Raw genomic sequence first — 14,855 nt, 5'->3', positions numbered from 1 at the left:
TCCATCCTCAAGAGGTCATCAGAGATGCTTTTGAGAAGAATTCAGGTATTAGCATGGTGACAAAGACTAAAAATACTGAGATACCCAGACCAAGACAGGACCATGAAAGCCCGCTTTTACTTGGGTTACATATGGGTTTTCCCAGAAACTGACAGCGTCACTGTCACCATCAAGTTCTCTTCATTCATTTGGAAGCAAAAAATGTAAGAATCGTAGCAACAGAAACCCCAACTGGCTGCTCAAACACTCTTCTTGGGTTCTTGCCAATATCCAGGTTCGCAAGGGCCCCTTCTCCATGGCCACCACAGCTTCCTTTAGTCACAGGGACTCAGAGGACACCCCCCACCATTGGTAAGCGCTCTCCCCACCTTCCTGGAGGGAAGCCTGCATTTTACCTACGTGCCGGCCTGCCCTCTCCGGCCTCACCCCACGTGACGTCAGGGCCAGCTGGAGCCATGTGATTTTCCCAGTACATTCCATTTCCTTCTGCCTTTGCCTCTTTGCTCCTTCCATTTGACCTTGAGCCCATCTGGGTTCTCCTCTGCCAGTCCCGCCCCACGTGTGGCCGCTGACCCACACCTGGGAGTTCCTGGAGGGACGGCTCCTTCACGCTCTGCTCCCTTTCTTTCTTGTGGGCATGTGGACCTAGCTGCCCAGCCTGTGGCCCACGAGCTCTGTAGAATTACCAGGAAGAGAGGCAGGCGATGTAGTCATTGGGCGTGACCCAGTGAGCCTGCCAGGTCCCCTGGGTGCCACCCTGTGACTCTTTACCTGACACCTGTCAGGGGCCTGGGGAAAGGCTGGCAGGGATCTCCTGGGCCAGGGCATTCCCACTCACTGCTCCCTTTTCCCTCCAGTCTCTCTGCCAGCTTCTATCCTCCCCCAGATCTTTCGCCTCTTGTTTTTATGGGTATTCTTTTCTTTTTCAGAGAGAAGAAAAGTGCAGAGAATAAGGCCACCCACATCAGTGTCTACCCTGTTTCAAGTGCACTCGATGCCCTTGATTTCCGCCCACCTGCCCTGCCATGGTGCTCCCACCACTCCTGACTGCCTCATCGTGGGGCAGTTGGGGGTTCTCTTCCTTCGCCCACTGTGCGTAATCCCCTTGTGTCTCCTCTCCCCAGGGTTCCGTGGAGAATGGGGCTGTGACCTCTGCAAGCACTCAGAAGACAGACCCTGCGATGGAGCCGAAGCTCAAAGCAGTGGACTGGGACAAGGTAGTGGGCACAAGACTGGATGGGGTGGTGGTCGGGGCTCCCAGGGCCGAGGACAGGGTGCGTGGAGCCACAGGCTATGGTTATTCATGACGTTTGCCCAGGGAAGATGAGGACCGAGGAGCAGGTGCCCACAGCTCACAAGCACGACCTGGGGCAGCAAACCTGGGCTGAGGTTATGGTGGGTCTGGGGCAACGACACACAAGATCTGTGCAGAGCCAGGCTCCAAAGACCCCAGAGGGAGGTCTCCCACAGGGACCCCTGCAGCTGAGAAGGGCACGATGACAGGGTCAGGAGGCCTAGACACGCCCAGCTTGGCCAGTGCACAAGGCAGAGCTGCCCCAGGTGCCGGCGACCACTCGCAGGAGTGACCGGCACGGGAGCCTGCGGAGGCCGGCCGGGAAAGGGCTGCAGCCTTCTGTAGCGTGTGGCTGCGGAGCCTGATGACAAACCTCTCTTGGTGCTGGGAGACCAGCATCTTGCTGTGATTAGGCACACCCATTTTCTGGCTAGGGAAGTCCTAGAGGAGCTGGGTAGTCACAGGTGGCAGTGGAGTCAAGAGGAGGGAGGGGTAGCATTGCCTGGGGGTTCTGGAGAGAACCAGACCTGGGTGTCATTTCCCTCCAACCTGGGTCATAGGACTTTCTCAATGTTATGTCGCCATTTCCTCCTGTAATAGACATAAGTGTGTATGTCTATAAATGTCCCCGACCTGTGCTGGACACTGGGAACAAGAGACCAACAGGACAGGCCATTGCTTTCAGGGAGCTCACAATCTGGTGTGGAAGGCAGATCTCCCCCCAAACATGTTATTACAACATGGGGAGATGCAAGAACCACACCCAAGGGACACAGGTGACCAGAGGAGGCCCCCACTGATTGTTTGCTGGGCCCCTTTTGCCAGGACTCCTGAGGCCCTGACCCCAGGAACTCAGAGATGGCATCTGTCACGTGGGAATCGCCTCTGCCTCCGGGGAAGCCCATCAGCCCAGGGCTAAGACGCCTTCAGGTGCTTCACTAAAGAGGCCGGGACAAGTTGTCCTGTGCTCCATCCCCTTCAAGCAGGCCTGTGACCAAAAGGGAAATTGAAGGCCATCAAGGGGAAAGGCTTGCACAGGCCACGCAGTATGTTCCCAGAGGGCTCACTGGACCTGGTCTCCTGACCTTGACGCCGGACTCAGCCACGATTGCTCATTGCCCAGGCCAGGGGCACAGGTTGAGGGTCTCAGTACAAACGGCTGACTTCTCTGGAAACTTTGGGGACCTGGGCTTGTTCTGCACGAGGGCAGGATGGAGGGGGAGACAGCCAGCTTGAATGGGACAAGGATCCTGGAAGCTGGTGGAGTCAGGACCTCGACTTGAAAAAGGAGGAGCTGTGGTGGGAGACGAGGAAGGTGTGGGGATGAAGGTAGGACCAGAGAGTGAGCTGCAGCATGTCGAGCTCTGGGCTCAGCAGCCAGTGGACGGTGCTGAAAGGACCACGTGAAGAGGGGTCCTTGGGGCCAGCATCTGTGGGCTTGGCTTAGGGGTTGAAGGTTGGAAAGAAAATACTCTACAGAGAGCTGAGCAGGCCTGGGGTGGGGAGGCAAGAAAGAATCATCCTAGAAGGGAGGGGACTGTCACATGAGCCTGGCTGGGGACTGGCAGATCACTGCTCAGGGGAGGGGTCCTCCCAGTTTCCCTGGGCTGCCCTGGGCACAAGGCAGAGGGATCAAGTCCCCCAGGCCTGTTCCGCCATCCACCCCGCCCCTACCCAAGGGGAAGAGAGACCTCCCCTCCCCCTCCTCCCCGGGCCCTGCCCAGGCTCCTCTCCAGCACATCCTGGTCATACCTGACTCACCTTCCCCACCTCTGTCATTCTCTCTCTCTCACACACACTCTCTCTCTTCCTCCTCTCCCTCTTCCTTTGTCCCTGGGCTGAGAGAGAGGGGCAAGGCCTGGCCCAAGAGGTGGTGTGGAGACCCACTGGGAGCAATGGGGGGGTCAGCTTCATGCCTCCCCCAGGCCCTGAGAAGACCCAGCTCGAGGAACTCACTTCCCAGGGAGAGCGGACAGTGCTTTCCTTGCTTTTTTCCCCTTTTTTATTCATCTACCACGTGGTCAGTCCCAGCCCCTTTGCGGGGAGACGAGAGGCTGGGAGACCCCCCATCTGTTTCTGACCCAGGCCAGGGTCTGAACCTTGAGGAGCTCTAGAGAAAGGCCAAGAGGCAGCAGCTTTGTCTCAGCTGGGGGTCCGGGGCCTGGGGTGGACTTGCCAAAGGTAACCCTTCATGTTTTGCATTCACGGGAAGCCCCTCTAGGTGCTGCTAAGGAAGGGAGTCTTGGTTACCATGGCCCAGCCTCCCTGGTTCTAGAAGCTGGGGGACAGAGTCAGCCATGCTGGAAAGAGTGAGGGAAACTGGGATGGGGGTGCTGGGGCAGAGAGTGGAGGGCGGAGGGTTCTGAAAAGACAGGAGAAAAGGCCGGGAAGCAAGCCCGGGGCGCCCTGCCCTGCTTAGAGGTGCAGTATCATCTGACTCTCGAGCTCTGCATGGGATTTTATGGGAACAATTTCTGAATCATACCTTGCATCACCTCTTGGGCAGGACCCAAGTTTCCTTGTGGGACAAGAAACCAGGTTGTATCTCCTTACCCCACACTACGCCCTACATGTCTCTCCCTGTTTCCTGGAACCCAGCCAGCTCGGAAGCTACCCCAGTAGAGGTAGACAGAGCGCCCACTGCTCCTGGCTTCTGGGCACACCAGTTCCATTTGTCCCACGACCTCTTTTGCTCCTTCACTGTGTCCTTGGCAGGGCTTCCCATTAGGGGGCCAGGGTCCTGGGAACCAGATTGAACTAGTGTGATTTGAGGGGTTTGCAGAACCCCCTGCCCAGATCCCCCTGGACAGCTAACGGGACAGTTAACGGGAGTTAACACTGGGTTAACTCTTCGTTCATTGAGCTCTTACCCTGTGCCAAACACAGGATAAGAGCTTTAGGCTAAGCACTTTAATTATACTATCTTTTATCAACAACACAAGGTGATAATGATCCTGATTTAACTAATGAGGAAGTTCTTCAGCCCAAGGTCAAAGTCACTCTGCTGGTTAGCGTAGGGGATCACAGCTGAGCCCCCTGCCCTGCCCCCTCCATGTGTCCTGGAGCCCTTCCACCCTGGTGGCTGGCCAAGAATAAGACCTTGAGGCCTGTGACTGGGAGGGGGGTGTGGCAGAAGGCAGGGAGGAGGCCAAGCAGGTACTCAGGGAGGTGTCTTCAAAACTTGGCACCTCCTCTCTGCATCCTGCTTCCCTCAGGCTCCTGGAGGCCGCCAACAGGTGTCACAGAGCAAACTGCAGCTCCCCAACCTCCCTGCCCCTACACACACACACACACACACACACACACACACACACACACACACACACACACACACACACACACACACACACACACACACACACACACACACACACACACACACACACACACACCTTGGCATCAGGGGCGATTTTGCCCAGTGAGTTTTATCCTTTCACGACCCTCACATAAGTCACTGAGAACCTGGGCAAGTAACACCTGGATCGGAACCAGCGCCTCTCGGGCAGCCGCCCCTGGGACAGGGCCGACCTCGACACCATGGGTGCTGGCTTCCTCCCCAGGACTCTGCCCCCCAGTCACCTGGGGCCCCCTTGAGCCTCCCTTCTCCCTTTGGCCCGCCCCACAGTAGGGGTATGGAGGGTCTGGCTGCAGAGGGATCCACAGGGGGTCCCCAGGATTGTCCTCCTGGCACAGAGCCTCTCAAGTTTCCTCCCTGCTCATCCCCTTGCCCGGAGGTCTGGGCCCCTCTTCTAAAGAGCTCAGCTATGCTCAAAAAATACCCCTCGGGGAGACACCAGGCAGGCTGGCTGGGGGGCAGGAGGTGCCACTGGGTGACCACAGGCAGTTGCGGCCTGTTTCTCCATCAAGAAGGAGGAAATTATTCCTGCCCTGTATTGTGTGAGGTATCGGAAAGTGAGCTGCCAGTGAAAGACCACCCCGCCTGGCCTTGGGCTGGGCACCCGGGGCAGGACTGCAGTGGTACTGGCTTTCTGCACAGCATGCCATCCTTCCTCTCTCCCTGGGCCTCGGCCCATTCGACCCCCCGCTCCCTGTCACTCTCATCCCCTGGACCTTCGCAGCGGGGAGCATGAGGTCACCTCCTCTGGGTACGGGAAGGTTATAGGGCACGGGCAGGGGAGGCAGAACACGCCCCTGTGGACTTGAGCTTGTCCAGCTGGGAGCCCCCAGTTAGACCTCAGGGCATAGGCCTGCACTCAGCCCTGCAAGGCCACCAAGAGCCGCTGCACTAGACACCCCTGCTGGATCCCTCACAGACTCTGTGCCAGAGAACCCACTGCTGTGGGGGTCCTGAGCCAGCTGAGAGCGGGCCTCCTGGCCTTGTGGTTAGGACCTCGGGCTCCGGAGCTGGGCGGCTGAGGTGCAGCATATGTAGCTGAGCATCTAGCCTAAGTCTCCTCACCTGTCAAATGAGCTCATCAGAGGCCCCAACTCTCAAAATTCTAGCTTCCAAGAATATTGGACCTGAAGTCTGAGCCCAGGGGCCTGTTACAAGGATGCAGAAACAATGGTTGGAATTCTCGTCCTTCCCGGGCACCGTCCCCCGCCCCCGCTCCTGCTGGTTGGAAGCCCCTCCCCCACCTCCCTGGCCCAGAAAGCTGCCCTAGAGCTGTGAGTTCTGGGGTTTGGGTACACATTTCTTTCAACAATCGCCTCAGCTCACAGCTGCGATGGTGGGAGGAGCTGCTGACAGAGAGCAGCTGCCCCCTCTCCCCACATTTGTCCCTCGCCCTGTCTGGGGATGAGCAGATTCCCACCCCTGAGCTGGGGCTGCCCCTGGAAAGAGTTATGTGCCACCTGGCCCCTGTGCTGCCCAGGAGGAGGGGCCTCTGGAGAATGGGTGGGGTGAGAAAAGAGGCCCCCTCCCCACCCTGGCAGCGCCCTTCCACCCACCCTCTGGGCAGCAGGCTGCCAATCCCCCCCCCCCACCCCCGCCCCCGGCCCTGCTGCAGCTGCATTCCTGGCATAGCCCGGGGAGACTCCCTCCCCTCCCCTCCCGTTAGGGCAGGGACAGAGCTGCATGGGGGAGGGGAATGGGACACCAGGTGCTTGGGCCAAACTCACCCCGACTTATACGACTTACACGTGTGCTCCCTGGGACTTGGCCTGTTGCTCTGGGTCTTTGAGTTCACTCAAGCCCGCCCCCCCCACCCTCAACAAGTGCACTCAAGAACAGTTTCTGGACATATCCTCACCCTCATCCATGCAGTCTGGCTTTAGCTGGGTGACCTTGAGTGAATCACTTGCCCTCTCTGCGCATCAGGTTCCACAGCTGTAAAATGAGGATTTGCTATCGTGAGGGTAGCAACGGAAACCCCCAGATGCCTGGGAACTGGAGGCGTGATCAGTGGGCTGTTCCCCCCTCCTTCCCCCACCCAGCCTCCTTCCGAGGCCCGCAGACCTTTGCTGACGCCTTCCCTGTCTCCCCTGAGCCTTAGGAAGTAGGGGTGGGAGAGGGCCAGGAGCAGGCACCAGCTCTGGAGGAAGAGAGCCGTTTATGTGGGAGGGTTAAGGGGCCAAGCGGTCCTGGCCAGGTAGAGTAGGAAGTGAAATTTATCCTGAGTCCCTTCCCATCTCATTGGATCCGAGCCATCATCTCTTGCCATCCCCCCTTCTCAGCCAGTTGCCATGCTGGAAATGACCAGCAAGCGAGAGGTGTTGAATTAGCACCCACCTGAGACTTTCTCATCAGTGAGCACGACTGGAAGAGAATTGAGAAGAGACACCCTGTGTGTGCATGTATTGTCTGAACCAGGGTGGAGCCCATGGTGAATGTCCCAGCTCCTGGGAGATTGTGTGGAGGATGTTACGAGCTTGGGGGAGGCGGGAAGGGAGGCTCCTACTACAGGACCAACCAGCCCTATCTGAAGAGTCACCTGACCCCTCCTGGCCTCAGTGTCCTCCTTCTCAAAGTGGGGAGGAAGTCAGCCAAGCTGCATTTCTACACTTAATGTGGAAGGGTAGCTTTACTGCCCCTGGCGTAGCAGCACTGCCAGCGGGGAGAGTGCAGGTGTCAGCCTTTGAGGACTGAGGGGGATGTTTGCAGACAGGAAAGTGAGCTTCTTGGGATTCCTCCGCCGTGGTCCTTCATCCCCCAGGGTGAAGTGGCCCTTCCTGGGCACCAATGAGGGCTACCTTGCAGAAATGCATGGAGGGCTAGACACAGAGCCCAGGTTCCAGGCCCTCCAAGGCCAGCCAGCAGGTCAGAGGACCCTTGGGACCAACTCAAGACAGCAAGTCTGCCCTTTGTACAGTGGCCAGTGCCCACTGGTCTAGCCAGGGAGGAACCCAAGTCATGTCCAAAGATCCAGTGGGCAACAGGCCATCAAATGAGAGACGCTTGTGTCTGGGAGGAGAGGCTGGCTCTGTTTCCATCATGCCTGTAAACAAGCAGCTCTCCAGCCATCTGACTCCAGCTTCTCCATACATTCTCTGTCCGTCTGTTCTGTTCCCTTCGCAACAGGGTATTAGATTCAGGCTGGAATCCCTGCTTGGTGCTAGACCTAGACGTTTCCTCCTGGGTCTCAACTGAATCAAGCTTATGAATCCCGTGCTGTTTTCTGTTCGCTTTACAAAATAAGGGCAAAACGGATCAACAGAAAAAATTTTCCCAAACCACTGCTTGGCTGACAGAGAGGCCTGCCTGTTCACATACCTGTGCCGCAGCTGGAAACGTTCCTTGTCTAAGGTAGCTGAGTCTGAATTAAGTGTCGTGTGTAACATGCAAAAGTGGAACACGTAAAAACCAGGGCTTTCACTTGAGATAGATGGTGATAAGCTATGGATGCATATTATCATCCTTTGAACAGCAACTAAGAAATATACAAAAAGGCATAGCTAAAATGCCAACAGAGCAGATAATATAGAATATTTTAAATTCTTGATCAACACAAACAAGTCAAGAAGGGAAGAACAGAGGAGACAAACAGAAAGCAAATAGCAAGACAACATTAAATGTAAATGGACTGAATACTCCAATTAAAAGGCAGAGAGTGTCTGACTAGATCGAAAAGCAAGACCCAACTATACACTGTCTGCAAGAGATGCACTTTAAATTTAAAGGCGTGTGCAAGGTGAAATTAAAAGGGTGGGGTAAGAAAGACCATGCAAACACCAAGTATAAGGAAGCCTTGCTAAAATCAGACAAAGTGGACTTCAGGACAAGGAGTGTTACCAGGGACTATTTCCCAATAATAAAGGGGCCAATTCATCAAAAATGTCTTAACTGGACAGCCTTGGGCAAGTTACTCACCTTCAATTTCCTCATCTGCAAACGACAACAATAAAAGTACCCACCTAGTTATGGGTACAGTGAGGATCACAGGATTTAACTCACGTCAGGTGTTTAGAAACATGCTTGGCACGTAACCAGTGCTCTGTGACTGTTAGCCCTCAGTTCCTGACACCACGTCCCTGTCACCCGCAGTGGCCGCCAAATGCCCTGCATTGGACGTTCATTGACACCCACTGAGTACCAGACACTGGGCACATGGCGCCCTCTCTCCTATTGTGGGTGGTGGGTCCAGGCACACCCGGCTTTACAGACGAGAGAGCCGAGAGGCTCTGAGAGGTAAAGGCACTTGCCCAGGATCCCACAGCTGATAAAAGGCAGAGTCAGGCTTGGAAGGTGGTCACCTGACTCCAAGGTCATTTTTCTTTACTGATTTTGGTCTAGATTAATCTTCAATACACTGACTCATCAGAAATCTTCAAGGGCTTCCCATTGTCTTCAAGGGCTTCTGCAGCCTCCAAACTTTTTTGACCTTGCATCCCTATTAACTAAAACGTTTTGAGCACATTCTCCATTATATGTCCATTTAAATTATCTACAAATTATTTGTGCGAGCTAATGTACTCTTGTATTATGTACATTAGAAAACATTCAAATATGGTTTATATATGAAAGAAATATATCAAAAAGAGTCTCTAATATTTTCTCCTCACCTCTGGGGATCAGCCTATGAGTATCCCTGGGGTACACATACATCCCTACCTTGGAGACAGCCAGCCTGGAAGATGAAGTGACAACTCCTGGGCCTGATACTGGGTGTTCTGTCATCTAAAGCCCTCAGAAGATCTCTTTCTACTGCCCCACAGACCAATGTCAAGGAATCAAATGGGCCACAATCATTCTCAACTCCACATCTATGCCCATACTCTCTCCCCACCTCCTTTCCCTTCTCCCCCTTCCCAAGTATTCCATATTGTATGAGCTCAACCCAAATCCTAGGTTCTGTGGCAAAGCCCTCCTCTCCTACCCTAGACCCGGGCATTTGTACCAATCATTCTGCCTCCCAACCTCAGCCTGCCTGTATCACCATTAAGTTTTCTTGCCTGGCATGTCTCACCTTGCTGAGTACTTTATGTGGGTACCATTATTATTACTTCCATTTCATAGCTAGGTAAACTGGGGCTCAGAGAGGTCAAGTAATTTCCCCAAGGTCACACAGTAAGTGATAGAGCCTGTCTCTAGAGTCTGAACTGTGCTTCAGCACTAAGCTATGTGAAGCAAAGATGGTCTCTTACATTGTTGTTTATTCTTCCCAGCAACTAACGTAGAAATATAGATATATGTCAAGCAAAGTGCTGAACAAATGATTGTTTGAATGGGTGAATGAATGAATTACACAGGCCACCACTAAGAAGAAAGCCCTTGGGCTTCTCTGGTGGGGCAGTGGTTAAGAATCCACCTGCCAGTGCAGGAGACATGGATTCGAGCCCTGGTCCGGGATGATCCCACATGCCACAGAGCAACTGAGCCTGTGCGCCACACCTATTGAGCCTGTGCTCTAGAGCCCGCATGCCACAACTGCTGAGCCCGTGTGCCACAACTACTGAAGCCCACGTGCCTAGAGCCCATGCTCTGCAACAAGAGAAGCCACCGCAATGAGAAGCCCATGCACCACAATGAAGAGTAGCCCCTCCTCGCAGCAACTAGAGAAAGCCTGCACACAGCAACAAAGACCCAATGCAGCCAAAAATAAATAAATAAAAATACATAAATAAATTAAAGAAAAAAAAAAGAATCTGCCTGCCAATGCAGGGAACATGGGTTCGATCTGAGAAGATCCCACATGCCTCGAGGCAACTAAGCCCATGCGCCACCAACTACTGAGTGCACGCTCTAGAGCCTGTGAGCTGCAACCACTGAGCCCACACACCACAACTACTGAAGCCCTCGTGCTCTGGGGCCTGCGTGCTGCAACTACTGAAGCCCGCGCCCCTAGAGCCTGTGCTCCACAACAAGAGAAGCCACTGCAATGAGAAGCCCACACACTGCAATGAAGAATAGCTCCCACTCACCGCAACTAGAGAAAAGCCTGTGCACATCAACGAAGACCCAGTGCAGCCACAAAAAAAAAGAAGGAAGCCCTTGTTGGAGGAGAAAGGGCCTACTTGATTCCTAGTACAGAATGTATTGGCTCCTATACCTAAAGAATCCTGGTTAAGACTTCAAGCTTCATGCATGGCTGAATCTAGGCACTCAGATGTCATCACCAGGATTCAGTGTCTCCAGCTCTGGGCTTGGGCATCCTCTGTGTTGACTTCATCCTCAGGCAGCCTTCACTGGCAACTCCAGGGTCATGCCCTGCCAACCTAGCAATCCCAGCAAGAGGAGAGGGTTGTCCGATGGCTCATGGCACCAGCCTAGGCCATGGGCCTATCCTGGATCCCATTTCTGTGGCCCTCAGGTTGGGATGAACAGTTAGTCCCCAAGCACTGGAGCAGGAGGGTTGGTAGCTCCATACAGACCACATAAGCTGAGGTGGGGCTGGGGAGTAGGATGCTGTAACCAGGAGATGGGAGAACGAATGTGCACAGGTGTGAATTTCAAGTGTCCACTTGACTTTATCTCTTGCAGGACCTGGTAGACTGGCAGAAGCCCCTACTGTGGCAGGTAGGCCACTTGGGAGAGAAGTATGATGAGTGGGTCCACCAGCCAGTGACCAGGCCCATCCGCCTCTTCCACTCAGATCTTGTCGAGGCCCTCAGCAAGACTGTCTGGTGAGCCCTGCTCTCGGACCATGGTGGGCTATCCCTCTCTCCTGATGGTGCCAGTCAGATGCAAAGGGGAAGGGTCAAATGGATCCCTCCCTGGAGCCCAGAGCTATACTGTAAGCTCTTGGCAATAGTGGAACATGCCATAGGCATAATCCATTCGTATGCATGATTTTGTCCACTGAGTGACAATCCAACATGTAGCCAGAAACCACTTTGAATGTCACTTCTGTTCTATTCCAGACTCCTGTGAGGGGTTTCTAGCCTTCCCTGACCATGGCAGCAATTAGCCCCTCTGCCACAAGAGGTCAGCACCTATCTAGCTGCACTGTTAGCCAGAAGGACTTTTTTTTTTTTTTTCCTGCCAGTAATTCATCTCAGAGACTGAGACAGACTCACAGCTTCTCTCTTCTTTTCTCCTCCTCCCCTCCCCATCCCCCACATCAGTGTCCCCTGGACCACAGGTCTCCATATGCTTTGTGCACATGCTTTGGTATCATCTCATCCCCTTCTAGTTGAGAGGTGTGTCTCTAGGGAAGTTGGACCCTCTCGAGCTTCTGTGCATGTATATCTCTCACCCTGACGACCTTCCTGCAGGTACAGCGTCCCTATCATCTGGGTTCCCCTGATGCTGTATCTCAGTTGGTCCTACTACCGAACCCTCGCCCAGGGCAACGTCCGACTCTTCACGTCCTTCACCACAGGTAATGTTGGGTCCTTCCTCAACTGCTCCCGTGGCTCCTGAAGGCTGGAGACCTTGGTGCTCTCCCTGGTCCTGAGTTTCTGAGAACATAGAACCCTAAACCATATCACAAAGATTTTAAAATGAGGTCTATCTGTAGAAATATTCTTCCAAAAGAAATGTCAGACCTCCCCACCCTCCACAAAATGAGTTTTAAAAAACAACCAGCCACACATTAGCAGACACTAAATGAAATCATTTCATCAAGTGGTGTAACAGTAAAGACGGGGGTTTCTCACTGAGTCTAAGAATAGAAAAAGTGTGACCTGGGATTGTTCGTCAGGAAACTAAATGAAGTCATTTCACCAGGTGGCACAGCAGGGAGCTGAACTTGGAATGGTTCACGAACAGAACACAGATTAGAGCCTGGGAGAGAAGGATCCCAGAGTGTCCTGGAATGTCCCCCAGGGCAAAGGCCCGGCGGCAGAAGCCCTGACTCAGAGTAGCAACCCACTAACCTCTACTGAGCACTTATCACATGCCTGGTGCTTTCCAGGGACCATCTCATTTAACCCTCCCAACAGCCCCACAAGAAAGGTACACCCCTTTAGAGATAAGGAAATGGAACCTCAGGAAGTCAAGTGAGCAATTCAGGGTCACGTGGCTGGGATGTAGATGCTAGGTGCCACCCAGGTGGGCAGGGGACAGAGAGAAGGGCTGACATGGGGTGACTTCCAAAGAGCCTGCGAGGCTGAGTCTCTCAGGGCAGCCACAGGTTTGGGCCTCTTCTGCCAGCCTGCCTCCCAAGTTCATCACCTACCTTTGGTCTCCAGGTAATCTGTCACCTGCCCAGGTAATCTGTCCGTCCTGGCAGAACCTGCCTTGGGGAAGTGCTTGCCCATGGCAAATGGCTCAGACAGAGGCCAGGTAGGGGGACAGGTGGGAGAGGGGTGCTGGGAATAGCTCAGGTGGGCTTTCCTCTCCTGATCACATGTCATGTTCCCAACTGTGAGCCTCTGAACCCCTGTCGCTGCCAGACAGAGGCTCCTTCTCTCCACACTCCGAGGCTGTCTCCTGCCCGCCTCCCCCAGGAGCAGAAGTTGAGGGCTGAATGGTTTAGATGAGAGGGGCCACAGCCACAGCACCTGGAGCCCCAGTTTTCCCACCTGGTCCAGGATGGGGAGGTGCTGAGCCAGCTGCAGGAAGTCCCCCAGAGCCCAGGCTGCTCCCGGTCCCCAAGGGTTAATGTGTGCACCCCTCGAGCCAACGTTACCCTTTTCTGCCCACGCTGAATAGCTCAGGCACAGCACAGGGCTTGTTGCTGAGACGTCCTGCTCACTGAATCACCCACTGTCTGCTGGGCGCTCCCCTAACAATCACCAACAGTGGCAGGGCCGCCAGGGCTGGGGCCAGAGGGGGAATGGGATGCCAGAGCTTTGGCCCAGGTCCCTTTGCAGGATTCCTCCAGAGATGCCACTCGGTACCAGCTCCGGCCTGATGGGCTGACGGGGGTGATGCTGGGGTGAGGGGGCGGGCGGAGACTTGACCTATAGGAGGGGACTTTTCTGCGAGGCAGGGAGGGTGATTCGATGGCTTCATCAGAACCACGGGCCTCTGCAGAGAGCTGAAATGTGCTGTCTAATAAAGGTCTAGTGTAGGGGGTTAATGGGGCTGTGACCATGATGCCAGCGATGGTGGCATGAGAGCCGCACACGCCTCCCTCACCTGCAGCTCATCAGGCAAGGCACAGGCCACAGGCAGAAAAAAATAAAGCCACAAAGCAAGGCGCGTGGAAACTCAGCAGGGTCCCAGCACAGCTGCTGGACAAAGGGTGCACTGGAGTAAATGCAGGAGACTCAGGGTGCCAAGGAACAGTGGAAGCTGCATGGAGACACCAGTGCAAGGCTGAAATGCCTAGGTGCATGTGTGAAAATGCTTTGGAAAGTAGAGGGCTTCTGCACATCCAGGCTGGCCCCCAGCGCAGTTCCTGGAGGCACGTTAGAGTGAGTGCAGAGCAGCGTCCTAGGCTAGGATTCAGGCCTCCACGCAATTGGGGTGGGAGCCCCAGCAAAGGTCAAGACCAAAGTCTGTGGCCAGGGAATGCTTCTGTATGTCCAGTCCTTTCCCTGCTGACAAGAGAGCTACACAGCGAGGAAGGGCTCCTGCACTCTGGGGCGGGGGAGCTGGGAAACTCCTTCTGCCCCAACCAGGGACCCTCCAGAGCCCTGCAAGGAGAACTGAGAGAACACAGCACAAGGAGGACTGTGTGGAACTTAGATGTACTTTGACTCATTATATTTAAAAATTATAGTAGCTTCTTGTTATATATGAGGCATATTATATTATTATGATAAGTATTAATATACAGTATATTATTCTTATATATAAGATATATATTTATCACATAATCAGGTGTTATATTCCCTCTGTCTTAGCAACAGCCCTTCACAAGTGGTAGGATATTTTACTGTTGAGAAAACACGTAGATGGTACAGAGCCGGGATCTGAACCCCGGTCTGCAAATCCAAAGCCCAGGCTCCCTGCACTTCACCAGAGTGTCCTGAAAGACCCCAGAGGTGTCCAGCCTTCCCTCGAAGTGGGACCTGGCCAACCAGAGCAGCCCAGCCAGGGCTGGATGGCTACTGACAGGGAGTGCTGTCAGGCATGTGTCTCATGCCAGATGTGGACACAGCAGGCCCCACTGATGAGAAATGTCAGACCAGCTCAACGCCTGATTTCAGAAAGATTGGCTGGGTCCTTTGGGGATTGAACCTTAGCTGCGTTGTGTTACTTTCCAGGCAAGGTGTGAAAAATCCTTCCTTAGCTTAGAGACTCATTTGGAACCGTCTATCAGAACGGCCC

The 14,855-nt window shown here is 54.2% G+C and overlaps 1 protein-coding gene across 2 annotated transcripts in view; it reads left to right on the top strand.

Annotated features, from left to right (window-relative positions):
* The window catches only part of FA2H (fatty acid 2-hydroxylase), a 65,415-nt gene that overhangs the window by 28,062 nt on the left and 22,498 nt on the right, over positions 1–14,855 (top strand). For both annotated transcript variants that reach the window (XM_022583199.3, XM_089902443.1), the window contains exons 2-4: positions 1,125–1,217; positions 11,175–11,317; positions 11,909–12,015. In XM_022583199.3, the coding sequence (XP_022438907.1) occupies positions 1,125–1,217; positions 11,175–11,317; positions 11,909–12,015 (343 nt within the window). The remainder of the gene's footprint in view (positions 1–1,124; positions 1,218–11,174; positions 11,318–11,908; positions 12,016–14,855) is intronic.

This window comes from Delphinapterus leucas, chromosome 20 (assembly GCF_059928025.1).
Source record: "Delphinapterus leucas isolate spDelLeu-1000000601 "Yukka" chromosome 20, BTC_Dleu_Yukka2, whole genome shotgun sequence".
NCBI classification, from domain to species: domain Eukaryota; kingdom Metazoa; phylum Chordata; class Mammalia; order Artiodactyla; family Monodontidae; genus Delphinapterus; species Delphinapterus leucas.
Note: the sequence above shows the minus strand (reverse complement) of the source record. Positions and strands in the feature narration are given on the sequence as shown.